This window comes from Punctularia strigosozonata, assembly GCF_000264995.1.
Source record: "Punctularia strigosozonata HHB-11173 SS5 unplaced genomic scaffold PUNSTscaffold_1, whole genome shotgun sequence".
In the NCBI taxonomy this organism is placed as follows: Eukaryota; Fungi; Basidiomycota; class Agaricomycetes; order Corticiales; family Punctulariaceae; genus Punctularia; species Punctularia strigosozonata.
The window spans coordinates 4,303,880-4,317,822 of NW_006767433.1; the positions used below are offsets into that span (position 1 = coordinate 4,303,880).

Here is a 13,943-nt window from a genome sequence, read left to right on the forward strand (position 1 = left end):
TTATTGGTCTCGAAATTACTTTCTCGAGCCCTCGCAGTACGCCGTGTGTCTAAGTAGAGACACGCCGTGTGCTCATTCCCCTCGACTTGTCTAAAGAGTCGCGAGGTTCACAAACTTTATCGGCGATGCTAAGGAAGCAATGGTTCGTTGAGCGGGGTCCCGTTGGCTTGTCGTACATAGAATTCATCACTAGTAGAAGTCAATAGGTCACACCCTGTAAGTGTAAGCCAGCTCGCATAAGCTCGTGCAACGGTGGCGGCATGCTGACGAGAGATGGAATCCAGATGATCTCAGATATCGCAAAGGCTCGATACTTATAACTCGACTACACGTCCTCCCGATGCGCCGAGATTTCCCCGCGCGCAACACGAATCTGTGGTCGACGAGATAGGCCCATAACTAACCCCTTGTCGAGCGATCCCCGTCGCATTGTCATGTCCGGCACTGGTAACACCGTCCCCACGGGGATCGCCATACTCGGCGCAGGCATCTTCGCAAAAGAGGGTATGTCCATGTTCTCCCCATTACAGCTCTGCCCTGAGATCGGGACACCACACGCCTGACACTCCTCCCCTCACAGCACACCTCCCCGCTCTCGCGTCCCTCGGTGGCTCTATAACGCTCAAGGCGACCTATTCCCGCTCCGAGAGGAGCGCGTCGGATCTCGCCGTAGCCGCGCAGAAGACCCTTGGCCTCACCGCTACACCGGACGTGTACTACGACTCGTCGAGCGATCACAACCTCGATGCACTCCTGGCGCGCTCTGACATCTCCGCCGTTATCGTCGTCCTGCCCATCACCACCCAACCATCGATCATCTTGAAGGCTCTAGCAGCGGGCAAGCACGTCCTCAGCGAGAAACCGGTCGCCCCCGATGTCGCATCTGGCCTCAAGCTGATCGCTGAGTACGAGACGAAATACAAGGCGAAAGGCCTCGTATGGCGTGTGGCGGAAAACTATGAGGCCGAGCCTGGCCAGCGCGTCGCAGCGGAAGCGATCAAGACGGGGAAGATCGGATCGATCACCTATTTCAGCGCGCGGTTTGTGAACTACGTCGACGAGAATAGCAAATGGTACCAGACGCCGTGGAGGACGGTGCCGGATGTGAGTTCTCTGCGTCACTCCCCCAAAAACTTTCCGGGCTGAACAGGGTCGATATTTCAGTACCAAGGCGGTTTCTTGGTGAAAAACATCCGACCTTCGTCATGGGATGCTCATGCTGATTATACTTTCTAGCTGGATGGCGGTGTCCACTTTGCAGCAGTGCTCCGGGAACTCTTCCCTACGCCGCTGAAAGGCCTGTCGGGGTTCGCGTCGCTAAACAAGAAAATACTCGCCCCGCATGATACGATCACAGCAACGCTCAATTTCGAAGGCGGACCTCATGGTCTATTGGAGATCAGTTTCGCTGCGCCTCACCTTGACTGCGGGCTGGGCAACGGATATACGATCATCGGCAGTGACGGGTGGTTAACCCTGTCATGGGGGCCGTACCTCAAGGACGATGAGGGAAAGCCGGTGAGCGCCATCCAAGTCACGATCAACAAAACCGTCAAGACGAAGAAGGAAAACGGGGACGTTGAGACCAAGGTCGAGACTGAAGTGATCCACGAACGCACAAGAGGCGTGCAAGTGGAGATTGCGAGCTTCTTGCATGCCGTCGAGGGCCAGGATGATGGCCTGGGGTTAGGCGAAGCGAGGAATGCGCTGAAGGATGTGGCGGTGATCGAAGCGGCCCTGAACAGCGGGGGAAAGTACATTGACCTACAGGCGCTTGTACAAGAACGCTCATGAACGAGGACGAAGGCGTTAGTCGTACAGTGGATTGCATTGATCCTCTCAAATAAGATATCTGCATAATTAACCCAATGCACGATATCGGAAGGCTATCGCTACGCGTCCTCGGTGCCTGCATCATCCTCGGCGGCATCGTCTCCTTCGCTATTGTCGTCATCGGTATCGTCATCGTCCGTGGGCAGTGTCATCATATCGTTCAGTCTGTAGCTACGTTGAGCGAATATCTCGCAAATCTTTCCGTGAACTCACAGATGGACGAATGGTTGCATAACCTTGGCTACCTTGGCAAGTCGTGTCTTGAAGTCTGGGGCAAGCACTTCGCTATCGAGAAACCTATCCTCGGACGTTGAGAACTATCACGGGTACAAAGAAGTTGACAATCACTTATGGATCACCGCGAAAGAGCGGCATTTGAGCAGGTCAATATCCCTAAAACGAGGTTTAGAGAAGCGTGCGCGGCCATTCAAGCTGTAGGACACACGGATGATCCTTGGCGATACCTTTCGGTGCCACTTTGAGTTCGTCGTCCATGCCGAAAATGTTGCGCCTTTCTCCCTGAGGGTGTGGCTTGGGTTCCCCGAAGTACTGCACGAATCTACGGACATACGATCAGTGCAACGATGTTTCACGATGAACGAAACGGACTCTGGGTCGGATATCACCCGACGTAGGCGCTTCGGAGACCGCTGTATGTGGCTCCTGCATGTGAGCGTCAACGTTGTTGAAATTCACAGTAGCGTGACTGGATTACACGTACCGAATAGTGGCAAGTTCGTTCTTGCCAGGACACCACGTCCCGGCTGCAATTAGAGTCTCGCCACCGGGTTGAACTGCAGGCGACGTCAATTACATTACAATTTATTGCTGATAAGGGTTCATGGCATCCTTACCTCCACTGAACATCAGTCGCCAGTGACGTCAACGGATATTTTGGCAGCTCGCGTACAGCTTCACTCACACGAAGTCTGTAAGTGAAAACGACGCGCGGTCAGAACAAACGTAAACGTCTCCAAAGATGTGCAACTAACAACCAGCAAAGATCCCTTTCCGACCGCTGCGGGAGAAGGAAGCTGAAAATCCTTTCTTGTACGGCGTTTTATCATTGCTGAAGCGGACCTGAACATCATGATCCATGTCAGTCGTTGTATCTTGCATGAAGATAGCACCCTCACATCGCGATATATTCTATGAATGACGTCTTTGGGCGGAAGGACGGGAATGTGAGGGTCCACCTCAATCAAGACGTTCGTAAACTCCTCAACAAATGCCTTCCATTCTGCTTCAGCGAGCCGGTATACGGGTTCTAAGGGATAGGCACGTTGTGGCGCGCAGTAGCGGGTAAGCGCCGCGGAACATACCGTGAAGCTTGAACCTACAATAGGTACGTTGGTGAGCTCAAAGCGAATAGGCCCAAGCGATGTAGTATGCTCACCATTCACGATCATTGCACTCGGGCTTTGCAAGCTGACTGAGGAAGGAGAGCGTGTTTTGGGAAATTTGGCCGGGTGGAACTGTACATCAAATATAAACTACTTAGCGAATGTTCGACGAAGAGATGCAACTGAACACGAGCCCCTGCCAGTCTTAGGCGCTTGAACAACAAGTCCTACAACCTCCTGAGTATCATCAGAGTCGCTCTCCTCCGAGTCATCGCCACGGCTTCCTTTGGTCTTCCTCCGTTTGCCGGGTGATGCACTCTTGCTGGCGCGCTTTGTGCGGGCAGAGTAGACTGTCCCCGTCTTGCCCTTCGCTTGAGCGGTACGCTTGCGCTTTTTGGGCTTGATCGACGCGTCACGGTCGTCAAAGTCCAAGTGGTCACTGTCTAGCTCCGCTTCCTCTTCGAATTCATAGTCCGTGGCGGAGGCTTCAGACTCCTGTTTCTTCGTCGCGTTGCCCTTTTTCCGGGTGGTTTGAGGCATAGTACGGGCCCAAGAAGAAGGAAGGCTCCGTGGTTAGTATATTCAAGGTTATTAGGGGCGACGCGGTATATATAAGCGCGTCGCGTAGCTGCCTAAGTCACGTTATCTCTAAAGGGGCTCGGTCAAGATGGCGAAGGGCTCCTTGGACTGCCATTCCGATGTCACCTTCGCAGATGACTGGAATAACGCCGCAAAATAATGTGAAATACACGTCTTTTCAGAAAAACCGACTATAAACTCAGGCTCTTCGTACGATGTCAAGTACGGAACATAACTTAATAAGCGGCGTCCCGTATACCCCCACGTCCTTTGGGAATGCCGAGTGTCTGTCGTTCATTGCGTGGCTTGCACGCCGTTGCCCGAGACTATGGACATCATGTTCAACGGTCCCTCCAACTCCTGCCCGGCGGATGAAGCTCCACTCCTGGGACGGCCGCTGCCAAGATTATACCACGAGACCGAGTTTCTACCGCCGCTTGCTTCTGACCGACGGTGGAAACTGAACCGGTCCCTAAGCGCAGACCCTGATGGAGATGTAGGTGGTTGTCGCCCCTGGTTCTGGTGTCCCCCACCTCCGACTGGATAAGCAGGGGAACGTGCCCTTGTGATCGTCGGAACCGACCTGTCGGACCGCGGGCTGCCCCACACATGGTCCTGGCTTCGCCCGCCATTGGAGTATATGCTCTCGTCGCGCATCAGGGAGAACCGTGTGCGAGGGGGTGACCGCGCCGAGCCATATCCGGATGCCATCCGATGAAGGTGTTGCTCGGGCGATGCGTATTCCCCGGAGAGTCCAACAACCTGCGAAGATGGGTGCTGTCCAGGATACATGTTTGGATACAGCGGCGCCGATCGATATCTGGTAGCCATAGCCATGGCGGGGCTGATGCTCGAGCCTGCTCCATATGGGTATCCATCTTCGTATCTAGGCGCTGGACCACCCTCCAGGAGGTCGAGGTCCCGATGGCCTTTAGCTGGCGCATACCAAGAGTCGGGTGGCACTCCTGCTTCGACCATATTCTGCGGATGATGCCGCAGCCGGTACTTTTCGTACCGGCTGCGTGGGTTGTCGCTGGGTATGAAATCTGTTGTAACGCGTGTAGACATCCACGGGAGATCGGCGAGCTCGTGCAAAAATTGCTGGACCCGATCCCAGTAGGAAGCGAATGTCGAAAACTCGGATGGGGCAGTATGGAACGCGGACGACATCTTGTCGTAGTCGGAGGCCGGTTGGGGTTCGACGAACACGGGTGATGCGACTTGCCCCGCCAAACGAGGTGAGCCCACTGGACTACGCGCAGCGTCCGGGGCAGGGGACATTGCTGACAACGCTGTTGGAGACCTGGTGAGGACATCGCGGCTACGCGGCAGCTCATCCTCCTGCGGCCTACTCTCTTGCGGAGGCGACGTGGCAGCTGGGATAGACCGATCACCGTCCGGCCCTTCTGCTAAATGACGACTACCTGCAGCGGATGGAGCACGTTCCGTCTCGTGCTCGTCTTCATCCTGTTCGGCTATAGCAGGATGATCCGACGGGCCTCTTGAGTTGTGCGATGGCGAACGTTGGGACATCGGAGGTGCGAGCAACGCCGATCGACCATCCGCGTCCGATTCTACTGCAACATAGGTAACGTAGCGCTCGTGTTCGCCGTCTGCGGCTTGCGGAGCGCCCTCAACCTGAGGCGCTTGCTGCTGTTCGTGGAGTTGCTCTCGGGCACGCGCTTCCTGCTGTGCGCGATGGCGCTCCCGAGCTTCTTCGAGTTCTCGCTGAGCGGTTGTCGGCGTCGGCGGGTGCACCGAGTATCTCGGCAACGTCAGTGCCGTATCCATGGTATCGGCTGTCATCTGGCGAACAGGGACCATGCCCCTGCGCGGGATTTGCAGCGGCTCCACGTCACGGGAGGGCGAGTTCATGGGCGAGGGCTGTTGCTGTTGCTGCGCGCGAGCTTGCGCCATCATGCTCTCTATGGGTTGCGGCTGCGGAGACATATCGCGACCGGGCGAAGTAGGCGGGGTGGGTAGCCCCGTTCCAATGTGGGGGCGCGGACGTGGCCCACCCATCCATCGACCGAAGGGACGACGTATACTGGCTAGAAATCCTCCGATGAAGCGCCCTTGTCCTTGCGCGTGAGGCAGCTTGGTCTGCAGTTCGACGTCGTCGCCGTCGTCCACTGTATCTGTTGTTTCTATTATTTCCCTCGCCACTTCTAGTCGCTCAGCTTCTTGGCCTCGGTATCCGTACGGATTAGGGCTCTGCTGGCGTCTCAGCGGCGACCGATAGTCCGCGTCCGGCCCGTATCCGTAGCTGCTCTCTGCGTAGCCGCGAGCGGTATGCGCCGGCGGTGGCACGGGAATGGGCGAGGCAGGTGGAGGTTGTGCAGGCTGGCGCATGTAGCGCGAGGGAGGGATCCAGGTAACGTTGCTGCTGGCAGATGGCTGACGGTAGTGTTGCTGATGCGGCGCCCGCTGCTGCTGTGACGGACTACGAGGGTGGGGGTTGCGGTACGAGGGATTTCGGGTGAAAGGAGGGGAGAGACGGATATCATTTGTGGGTGGCTCAAAGTCTATGATGGAGGCCATGACGCTTGTCCGAACCGGCGGCTGCAGGCGAAGGTTAGAGTGGGGAAATTATGCGACAAAGACCAACGGACGTACGAAGCTAACCTGAGTGGGAGAGGGAGGGATCTATGCTCGGTCCCTCATGCACCGTATATAAGCACTGGCGCCGGGTAAGCACTAACTGTGCGCGTTGGAGGAAGCATCTTGCGACCCGCGTTGGCGTGGCCGAACCTCCATCATGAATCCAGACTGGGGTGCTGGAGGGGCAGGGAGCGTACAGGATCCACCAACATGAACAGCTGTGACCTGAGTGGTAAACACGAGGCTCCGGCATGCGGTCTTCACTTCGCCCCGGGCGGTGATTTGCATTGTTCCGAGGGACGATAACCACGCGACACCAATGAAGAAGTTTCATCTCGCACGACTTCCAATGGATGCAAGGCAGAAATACCGTCGATCGAGCGTAAAATTTGATGACAGAAAAGTTGGCGAGCTCAACGGGATAGTTTGCCATGGATTATGACCAACCTAGAGTAGGTCGAAGGGGTCCATCTAGATGTTCGGTCGCTTGAGCGGATAAACGCGCGAAACCAGTCTAAAAGCGAAGTCAGGAAGACCGGGCCGAGCTCTAGTAAGCATCCCTCTCGAAGAACGAACGACAATGCAACGTCAGCGCATCTGTAAGAAGACCAAGTCCGTAGCTATATCACAGCGACGTGCACACCAACACAAGTGAGCAACGACTTTGTACTTGCCGAAGATTCAATATCCGGACAAGGGGCGTCACAGCCAAGATACAGGAGTCTCTGCTCCACTCTCGCTGAGGTCAACCTTTGGCAATCACAATCTCCAGGGCCCTGTGGTTGAGGAGAGTATTCAGCTTCACGTCGGGTTACCGATGTGAGTCAAGGGACAGTAACATGTTCGAGCCGTAGCGAGATATGCCCGGCCGTTCGCATCTTCGGCTTCGGCGCAGTGAACAGGTCAACGTGTTTACTCGAGTCTATGATCGCAATGTTGCGAACATGGTACAACTCATGAATCGCTCGACTTCGCCCTATCCTTATATTGTTTAGTCCACTGAACGGATTGCTGAGCGTTGAGCATGAGACCCGAGGATTCGCGTAGTACACTCACGTTCATGGACGGAATGGGCTTCGAAGGTTCCACGTCTCTCCATTCCTTGTCCTTGCTAATGTTCCATGTCGCAAGCACGATGGCCGCAATTCCGCCAGCGGTGATGGCAGTGTTCGTCTTCCAGTTTGAGGGGCGCGCCCACCAGCCTCCTGAGTGTGCAAAGGTGTGCAGGTCATGGATGAAGGCGCAAGAAATCCAAGAATCGAGACCAGACGACGAATGTACGTTCAGCGGGAAGAAACGGCAAGCTATCCTGGTAAACGCACCGGCTGGAGACCAGACGTGTTTGGGATAAGGGTACCGTGCTCCACCTCCCTGTGGATACAGTTGGAATGGAGTAGCGAATCTGGAAGAGTGAACGAACCATGCTATATGTTGGATGTGGACGAAGCACAAGTTGCGGTTGCGCTGTGCACGGGATTCGCTCACCTCTTCCTCGTGTTTCTTACGCGCCTCCCGCAAGTGTTCGGCGGGCACTCAGTTGACGGTCTTATGCTACGCCCACCACCTGGACCCCTCCCAATGCGATTATGCTCAGAAGACTAGGAGATTACGTGTATGAACGCCGTCAGGGCTTGCTCAGGACCGGAGGCGTCGTTGCCGGCGTCTACCTAGCCGGGTCCTATGTTGCTGAAAGCGTATCCGAGCTACGAGACCGGATGGTCCAGGAACGCAACGCGAGGGAGAAGTACGTCCTGAGCTTGCGGAATGTCATGATTGTTCACGCCATGTCTTGGGCAGCCTACGCAGACGTTTCGAACAGAACCAGCAAGACGCATCCTATATGATCATGGGGTTAATGCCGACACTTGCCTCTCAAATACTGGATGGCATGGATGTAGAGACTCTCACTGCGGAGCTACAGTCGAAAGCCAAAGCCAAACCACCGAAAGCTGCTCCCAGTGACCCAGCACCGCTGCCAATTGAAATACAAATGCCCACGGCGCCTTCTACCGAACCAGATCACAGTACAAGAACGGCGTCAGATCAGGAGCTGTCTGGCAGCCAAGCTCCATCCCGCTCAACTTCACTTACCATGTCCATGTCAAGCTTTTCTATTCCTGATCGTCCTGATGAACCCGGGCCAGGGTCTCTGACAGGCTCGTCATTCCTTGACGCTAGTCTTGGCCAATCCAGTATGGGTGATACAGGGCGCAGCTGGATTACAGAGTTTACCGGCAGCGCCAATCCCGATTCGCGGCATTCACCAACATCTGCTTCGTCTGCCGCAGGATCATCTGGACGTGCGTCACAAGCACAGTCCCTGCCTGACTCCCTGTCGACGTCCGCCGTCAGCTCGGCGATTGGTGACGCGAACGAGGTCGGTGCATATCTTTAGGTATGGACGTACATGCGTGTGCTGATTCCAGCTTGCAGCATCCGCCTAGCACGAACACGCGTACTAAAGCTGAGCTTTGGAAGGAGATCAAGATGCTTAGTATGGACTTTGCACCTCCACTATCCTCGACACTAACGACACACTCTTCTCTCTCACAGCATTCACCCGCACCCTCACCGTCCTTTACGCTTCGACCCTTCTTGCGCTCTTCACGCATGTCCAACTCACTCAACTCGCCCGCAGAAGATACATTGCAAGTGTCATACGCTCAGAGCGCGAAGAACGTCGGAGGGAACAGGAACGACATCTCCTTAAACCCGGAATCGGCCTGGCTTTGCATCTGTGGTTCGGTGGCGATATTGGCTTGCCTTGGATGTCAGGAGGTGCATTAGCGTTGGCCGAAGAGGAGGAGACGAGAGACGTAGATGGGAGCGTCGACGGAGAGACTGAGAGAATGTTTTTGACGTTGAGTTGGTGGATCCTGCATGTAGGATGGAAGGACGTTGGCGAGCGCGCGAGAAGAGCGGTGGAAGAAGTTTTCGCTCCGGTGTCCCTGAAGACTCAGATGACGGCAATGGAACTTCACCGTTTGGTTCATGATGTACGTCGACGTGTTGAGCACGAGGTGACATTCGAAGGCACAGAGAGGAGGATAAAGTTCGTGCGATATTTTCTCAGCGCATACCAGTGTCCTCACTGTACTCTGCAGTTTCCTCTCAACACTCCTACCACCCACCACGGAAATGCTACACCACGTGCTCACCAAAGGCGGCATTCGAGTGGCACCACCGGCGCCGCTCGGCTTACCGCCTCGCGAGCTCACTGTTTCCGCCTCCGAATCCTCGTTATCGTCATTACCCTCCATGTCCGCCTCCCTGCTCCCGCCCACCTCCCTATCCGACCTTACTCCTGACCCTCCGCTATATCCAGCGCCGCAACTCCACACTGATCTAGAGCCTGCTTTCGACGATCTCTTGTCCGAGACGAAGCGAGTACTCGCAGGCCCGGATTTTGCACGTGTGTTGGAACTCTGTCTAGACCGGGCCACGGAAGTGCTGTTCACTGGGCTCGAACGGAGTATTTTTCGGGACGTCAATCTTCCAGTGGATCTCGGAGACAAAAGTACGCAGATCGCAGAGGATGAGGCTATTCAGGTACGGTTAGCAGGCATGCTCCCAGGTCTGGCGAGATGGAGCAACCTGGCATTGACCTCTTTACCGAACGAATTGGTTGATGTACGTATGCCCAACATATCTTCCAGCATCTTACTAACTGTTCTGTAGCAAGTCTCCAATGTAGCTGAGGTTACGACGTTATCTGCCATCATTTTCGGAGAGTTTGGAGGCCGGTTTAGTTGATCAGCTTTCGCTTTCTGTAGCGCACTACATATGTATGCTGGATATCTATTTGGATTCTGTTAATTCTACATAAACGAGTCGGTGGTATATGTCTTCCAGAGTCTTCTCTCTCTACTAACCAGACCGACTGGGGGACGTTGGCGACCAATGACAGTGAAATATCAGGGTGTGTATAGCACATACCAACCTAGAGGCTTGTTGTGCTGATATATGTGCAATGCCCAAATCTTCAAAAAGCACTTCGGTGTGGCTAAGCCTGCGCCTACAAGTTCAGTGCACGCGTCGGTGGCTCTTCCTCTGACATCCTCCGCTCGCATACGCCAAGTAGATCAAGTCTAAAGCTCGCTGGCGTCGTACTACTCTATATTGGCCAAGACTATGTTCCGCAGCTGGATCCGCCAGACCATACGAGCAATGTCCCCTCCTCGCGTTCCTGCTACCACTGGTTTTGCTCTCCTGGAGTCCTCTGCCAAGATACAGGGAGAGACATTTCCCTGGTATAGCCCAGAGATATTCTACAACGTGCGAATCGGCCAACTATTCCAGTCTCGATATCAAGTTCTGTCCTAGCTTGGCTACGGAAGTTCAGCTACAGTCTGATCATGTCGCGATTTGCAGTACGTTGAAAGCACATCGAGTCGCCATTATACCCCACAGCTCATTCCGAACATCAGGGATCACAAGTATGTGGCGCTCGAGGTCTGCATACGTAACTCTAGCATAGCCCGCGAGAAAGCAGCGTTCGAATGCCTTCGCAGCTTGGCTGAAGACCGGCCAAGAAACGGATCATGCTCATCTTCGGGACATGGTCGCCATCAGGGGTCCACCTCCGCCCACTCTTCTCGAGCGTTCACTGCACAAGGATCTCAATTACCGGTTTTATTCCAAGTCCGATGGCCGGTGGATCCAGTCCCGTGAAGATACTCCCCATACGCTCGCTGGAGTCGTTGGAGACACGCCTTCATGGCGAAGATAATGCTGGTATCCTGTGCTTCATGTGAAAAATCCTGCAATAGTAACCGGAGTCAAGGCCAACAGCGGCTAAGCTATGCCAGGATCCCTGGCTCCTTGCTGCTGAGAATGCTGCTACCCTGGCGCAATATCCCAGGCGGGATGACCTGCAACTTTGTACCCATTAGTGCCTATCCAACTGCTAGGAGGGACTCTGTGTGGGTTGAATATGCTGCCATGTTGCTCGCTTTCGAATGTCCCAAGCCGATCATGCTATCCTCCGTGATATTGTTTGCCTTATGTGTGCCTGATACGTGCATAGTCAGTGATGAGGACCCCGAACCTGCCTCTGTCAAGGGGAGAGGACCAAATAGCCTTGCCAGTCGGAGCAGCGTAACGCGAAGAAATCTTGTACATTCAATCAATATATCCAGATAGATAATCCTAAAATTAACATCTTATAAAATTACCAACAATCATGCTCGGTATACCGCTTGTGTCTCTCCGGATTGTGAACGAGAAGCAGCAGTTGATGAGACCCTCCTCCTGCGGCGGCATCATGTCCGCATCCAGCAGCTTCTTCGTCGACATCGATGGCGGGGCGAGTAAAGGCTTATATCGCAACACACAGGATGTGAGCACTGCTTTCTGCTTTGAGTCGAAAGCAACGTGACCGTATTTCTGTGTGTGAGTCATTGGGACCGATCAACACGTGGAAGACTGCCTTGAGCACCGACCTCCCAATAGTTTACCGCTGAATCCTCAGCCATAAGTTCGTAGATGCAAAGTCGGCCCTGCAAACACATCTACGTCAAAGCAGGTCTTTGTGATACGGAAAAGTAAACCCACGTCACGCAGCATATACCCGTCCACACCGACAAGTTCTGCGAACTCTCGGTTTCCCTTATATATTTCGCCGGTACGGCGCCAGAGACAGGCGGGAATCCCCATTGCAGAGAAGACTCGATCGTAATCGAGCAGGAGCCGCTCGAACGCCTCTTCAATGAAGACAAGATCCTGAAGATGTGATGACTTAGTCTCTGCCGATCCCGCATGCAAGATGACATACGATATCCGTTAGGGATTGAGCAATAGCTCGAAACTTCGGTCTGACGATTGATAGAGGCTGCAGTATCGCCTGCTTCGACTCCTGAGATACACTACATATGGTCACTTGGTTTGCTTGGTTCCGAAGGATTATCCCACATACTTTCGATCCATCCACCGTGATAACCTCGCATAGCCCTTGACATAGTTGTATGGTTTCAACAGGCCAGCTTCGTACTTGCTCCTGATCACTTTGCTCAGACGCTGATCCCGCGAGCCATCCTCCTGGTCCGCCGCAGTGAGCAAGAACCGCTCGGCTTTGGTGGCCGCTGGCAAGATGGCCTCCACCGGAGTAGCCTCCGTGTGCGGGTGATCATCCTCGACTTTGATCACAGTTGTGTCTGAAGTGGTGTTGAGAGATGTAGGTGTCTGTGCGGTGGTGGCGTTGGTCAAAGATGGCGATGGCTGTGTCGGTGATGATTCCAGAGGCCCGGGGATGACCGAGCTAGCGGTTGGAGATGTGCTGAGAGGAGCGGAAGAGAAGGAGGCGCCGTTGACGAGAGTTGGTGGGCCGACGGTGGGTGGGTTTCCGACGGAATTGAAGAAGGACCTTTCGTCGAGGGTCTCGAGAAAGTTGCTGTTTGTCATGGTAAGCGAAAGGGGGGCATGGTGTCAGCAGCCAGGATGGACTTGCCTGAGTACTGAGAATTCGCCTGTTTCTGGCTGATATGGTAGTGTGTTCCTCGAGCTCTGCCCTTGCGTCGAGACGTTTGACATCCATGACGAAGGCATCGCCGATTGCATCGGCGATGCACTATACATTGTTGTGCCTGTCGACAGACCACGAGGGTCAGGACAAGCTCCTGACCAATCAGAAGGATCGGGTACCAGAAAGCGTCCTGGACACATTTCCATTGGCTGTTGGTGTAGCCGTGCCCGGAGTCGCGGCAGTGGATGGGATAGGGGTCGACTTGTCGCCCGAACGCGACGATGATTGCCGTGGCTCATCGTGGCACAGATGCCCAATCTCGCGTTTGATACTGGATGCATATGCATTAACATGCTGTCCCAGTTTGTTGTAGTGTCTGTAGATGCGCACCATCGCTGACAAGGTCGACCTTCGTCGCATGTCATGTGGCTTCTTCGGCAGTATAGGCACGCATGATTCACTTTGCGACGCTTGCCCTTCCCGTTCTTCTTGCCATTGCTGCCGTCGTCATCTTCTTGCTCAGAGCCAGATCGTCTATTAGGACCAGACGAGACTATCAGCACCGGGTTCAGAGCCAGATATCGTCAGAATCCACAGCATGGACCCCTGCGAGTCACGAGCGTGCACGGTGTTCAGGCCAGGCAATGGCCCGTTCGAGGCCGTTTTCACGGCAGAAAAGCGAAGGTGATTATGCGTGGGTGGCAGACCTTTTGAGATCGGTCGTCGCAGCGCTCTCGGCAAGCGGTGAATATTGCAGCTGGGCCCCAGCACCCCCGGCGAGTCCCGACATCGTCGCTTCGGGCACGATCGGAAGGCAAAAGAAGGAGGAGCAAAATGCCCAGCACAGCCACTACGCCTCGAATGCGCCTGAGCCGAGTCTTGCCGCAGCGGCCTGTCGCCGACAACTATCCCGGCATAAGCAGGACGGCGCAACAAATCGCGATCACATGCCACCAGCTTCAGCCTACCATATCCTGTGTTTGCCCCGCGGTCGAGGAGACCATAGGAACTCCTGTTACTCACATGCACTGCTGTAATCAATGGCGTCTTGTTATGCAAGCAATGCGTGGAGTATGTCACAAGCACCGAGACGAGCACCGGAGCCGATAGCTGCGGCCGCCAGCCGC

The 13,943-nt window shown here is 54.7% G+C and overlaps 6 protein-coding genes across 6 annotated transcripts; 2 read left to right on the top strand and 4 right to left on the bottom strand.

Annotated features, from left to right (window-relative positions):
* Window positions 1-355: 355 nt before the first annotated feature.
* Window positions 356-1,794, top strand: PUNSTDRAFT_96613 (oxidoreductase family protein; the record flags this gene model as incomplete). The annotated part of the gene is made up of 4 exons (XM_007379483.1): window positions 356-504; window positions 581-1,104; window positions 1,165-1,182; window positions 1,237-1,794. Exons 1-4 carry the CDS (start codon window positions 435-437, stop codon window positions 1,792-1,794), a joined length of 1,170 nt encoding a protein of 389 aa, XP_007379545.1. The 5' UTR covers window positions 356-434.
* Window positions 1,795-1,892: 98 nt separating this feature from the next.
* PUNSTDRAFT_96615 (uncharacterized protein) lies at window positions 1,893-3,719 on the bottom strand (the record flags this gene model as incomplete). Its single annotated transcript, XM_007379484.1, has 12 exons — window positions 1,893-1,998; window positions 2,047-2,130; window positions 2,182-2,226; window positions 2,279-2,392; window positions 2,443-2,496; window positions 2,555-2,627; window positions 2,826-2,913; window positions 2,970-3,100; window positions 3,156-3,169; window positions 3,230-3,308; window positions 3,365-3,494; window positions 3,528-3,719. 12 exons carry the CDS (start codon window positions 3,714-3,716, stop codon window positions 1,893-1,895), a joined length of 1,107 nt encoding a protein of 368 aa, XP_007379546.1.
* Window positions 3,720-4,005: 286 nt separating this feature from the next.
* Window positions 4,006-6,296, bottom strand: PUNSTDRAFT_124090 (uncharacterized protein; the record flags this gene model as incomplete). Its single annotated transcript, XM_007379485.1, has 1 exon — window positions 4,006-6,296. One exon carries the CDS (start codon window positions 6,294-6,296, stop codon window positions 4,050-4,052), a length of 2,247 nt encoding a protein of 748 aa, XP_007379547.1. The 3' UTR covers window positions 4,006-4,049.
* A 524-nt stretch (window positions 6,297-6,820) lies between these two features.
* PUNSTDRAFT_81119 (uncharacterized protein) lies at window positions 6,821-7,819 on the bottom strand. The gene is made up of 4 exons (XM_007379486.1): window positions 7,777-7,819; window positions 7,679-7,727; window positions 7,413-7,561; window positions 6,821-7,355 (listed from the first exon to the last, which is right to left on the bottom strand). The coding sequence occupies exons 1-4, from the start codon at window positions 7,777-7,779 to the stop codon at window positions 7,311-7,313; spliced, it is 246 nt and encodes an 81-aa protein (XP_007379548.1). The 5' UTR covers window positions 7,780-7,819; the 3' UTR covers window positions 6,821-7,310.
* A 53-nt stretch (window positions 7,820-7,872) lies between these two features.
* Window positions 7,873-10,184, top strand: PUNSTDRAFT_140873 (uncharacterized protein). Its single transcript, XM_007379487.1, has 6 exons — window positions 7,873-8,100; window positions 8,154-8,733; window positions 8,790-8,850; window positions 8,910-9,408; window positions 9,461-9,986; window positions 10,035-10,184. Exons 1-6 carry the CDS (start codon window positions 7,943-7,945, stop codon window positions 10,107-10,109), a joined length of 1,899 nt encoding a protein of 632 aa, XP_007379549.1. The 5' UTR covers window positions 7,873-7,942; the 3' UTR covers window positions 10,110-10,184.
* Window positions 10,185-11,456: 1,272 nt separating this feature from the next.
* On the bottom strand, window positions 11,457-13,526 carry PUNSTDRAFT_96624 (uncharacterized protein). The gene is made up of 8 exons (XM_007379488.1): window positions 13,207-13,526; window positions 12,996-13,147; window positions 12,802-12,937; window positions 12,271-12,744; window positions 12,130-12,220; window positions 11,910-12,077; window positions 11,798-11,854; window positions 11,457-11,741 (listed from the first exon to the last, which is right to left on the bottom strand). The coding sequence occupies exons 1-8, from the start codon at window positions 13,239-13,241 to the stop codon at window positions 11,511-11,513; spliced, it is 1,344 nt and encodes a 447-aa protein (XP_007379550.1). The 5' UTR covers window positions 13,242-13,526; the 3' UTR covers window positions 11,457-11,510.
* Window positions 13,527-13,943: the final 417 nt, after the last annotated feature.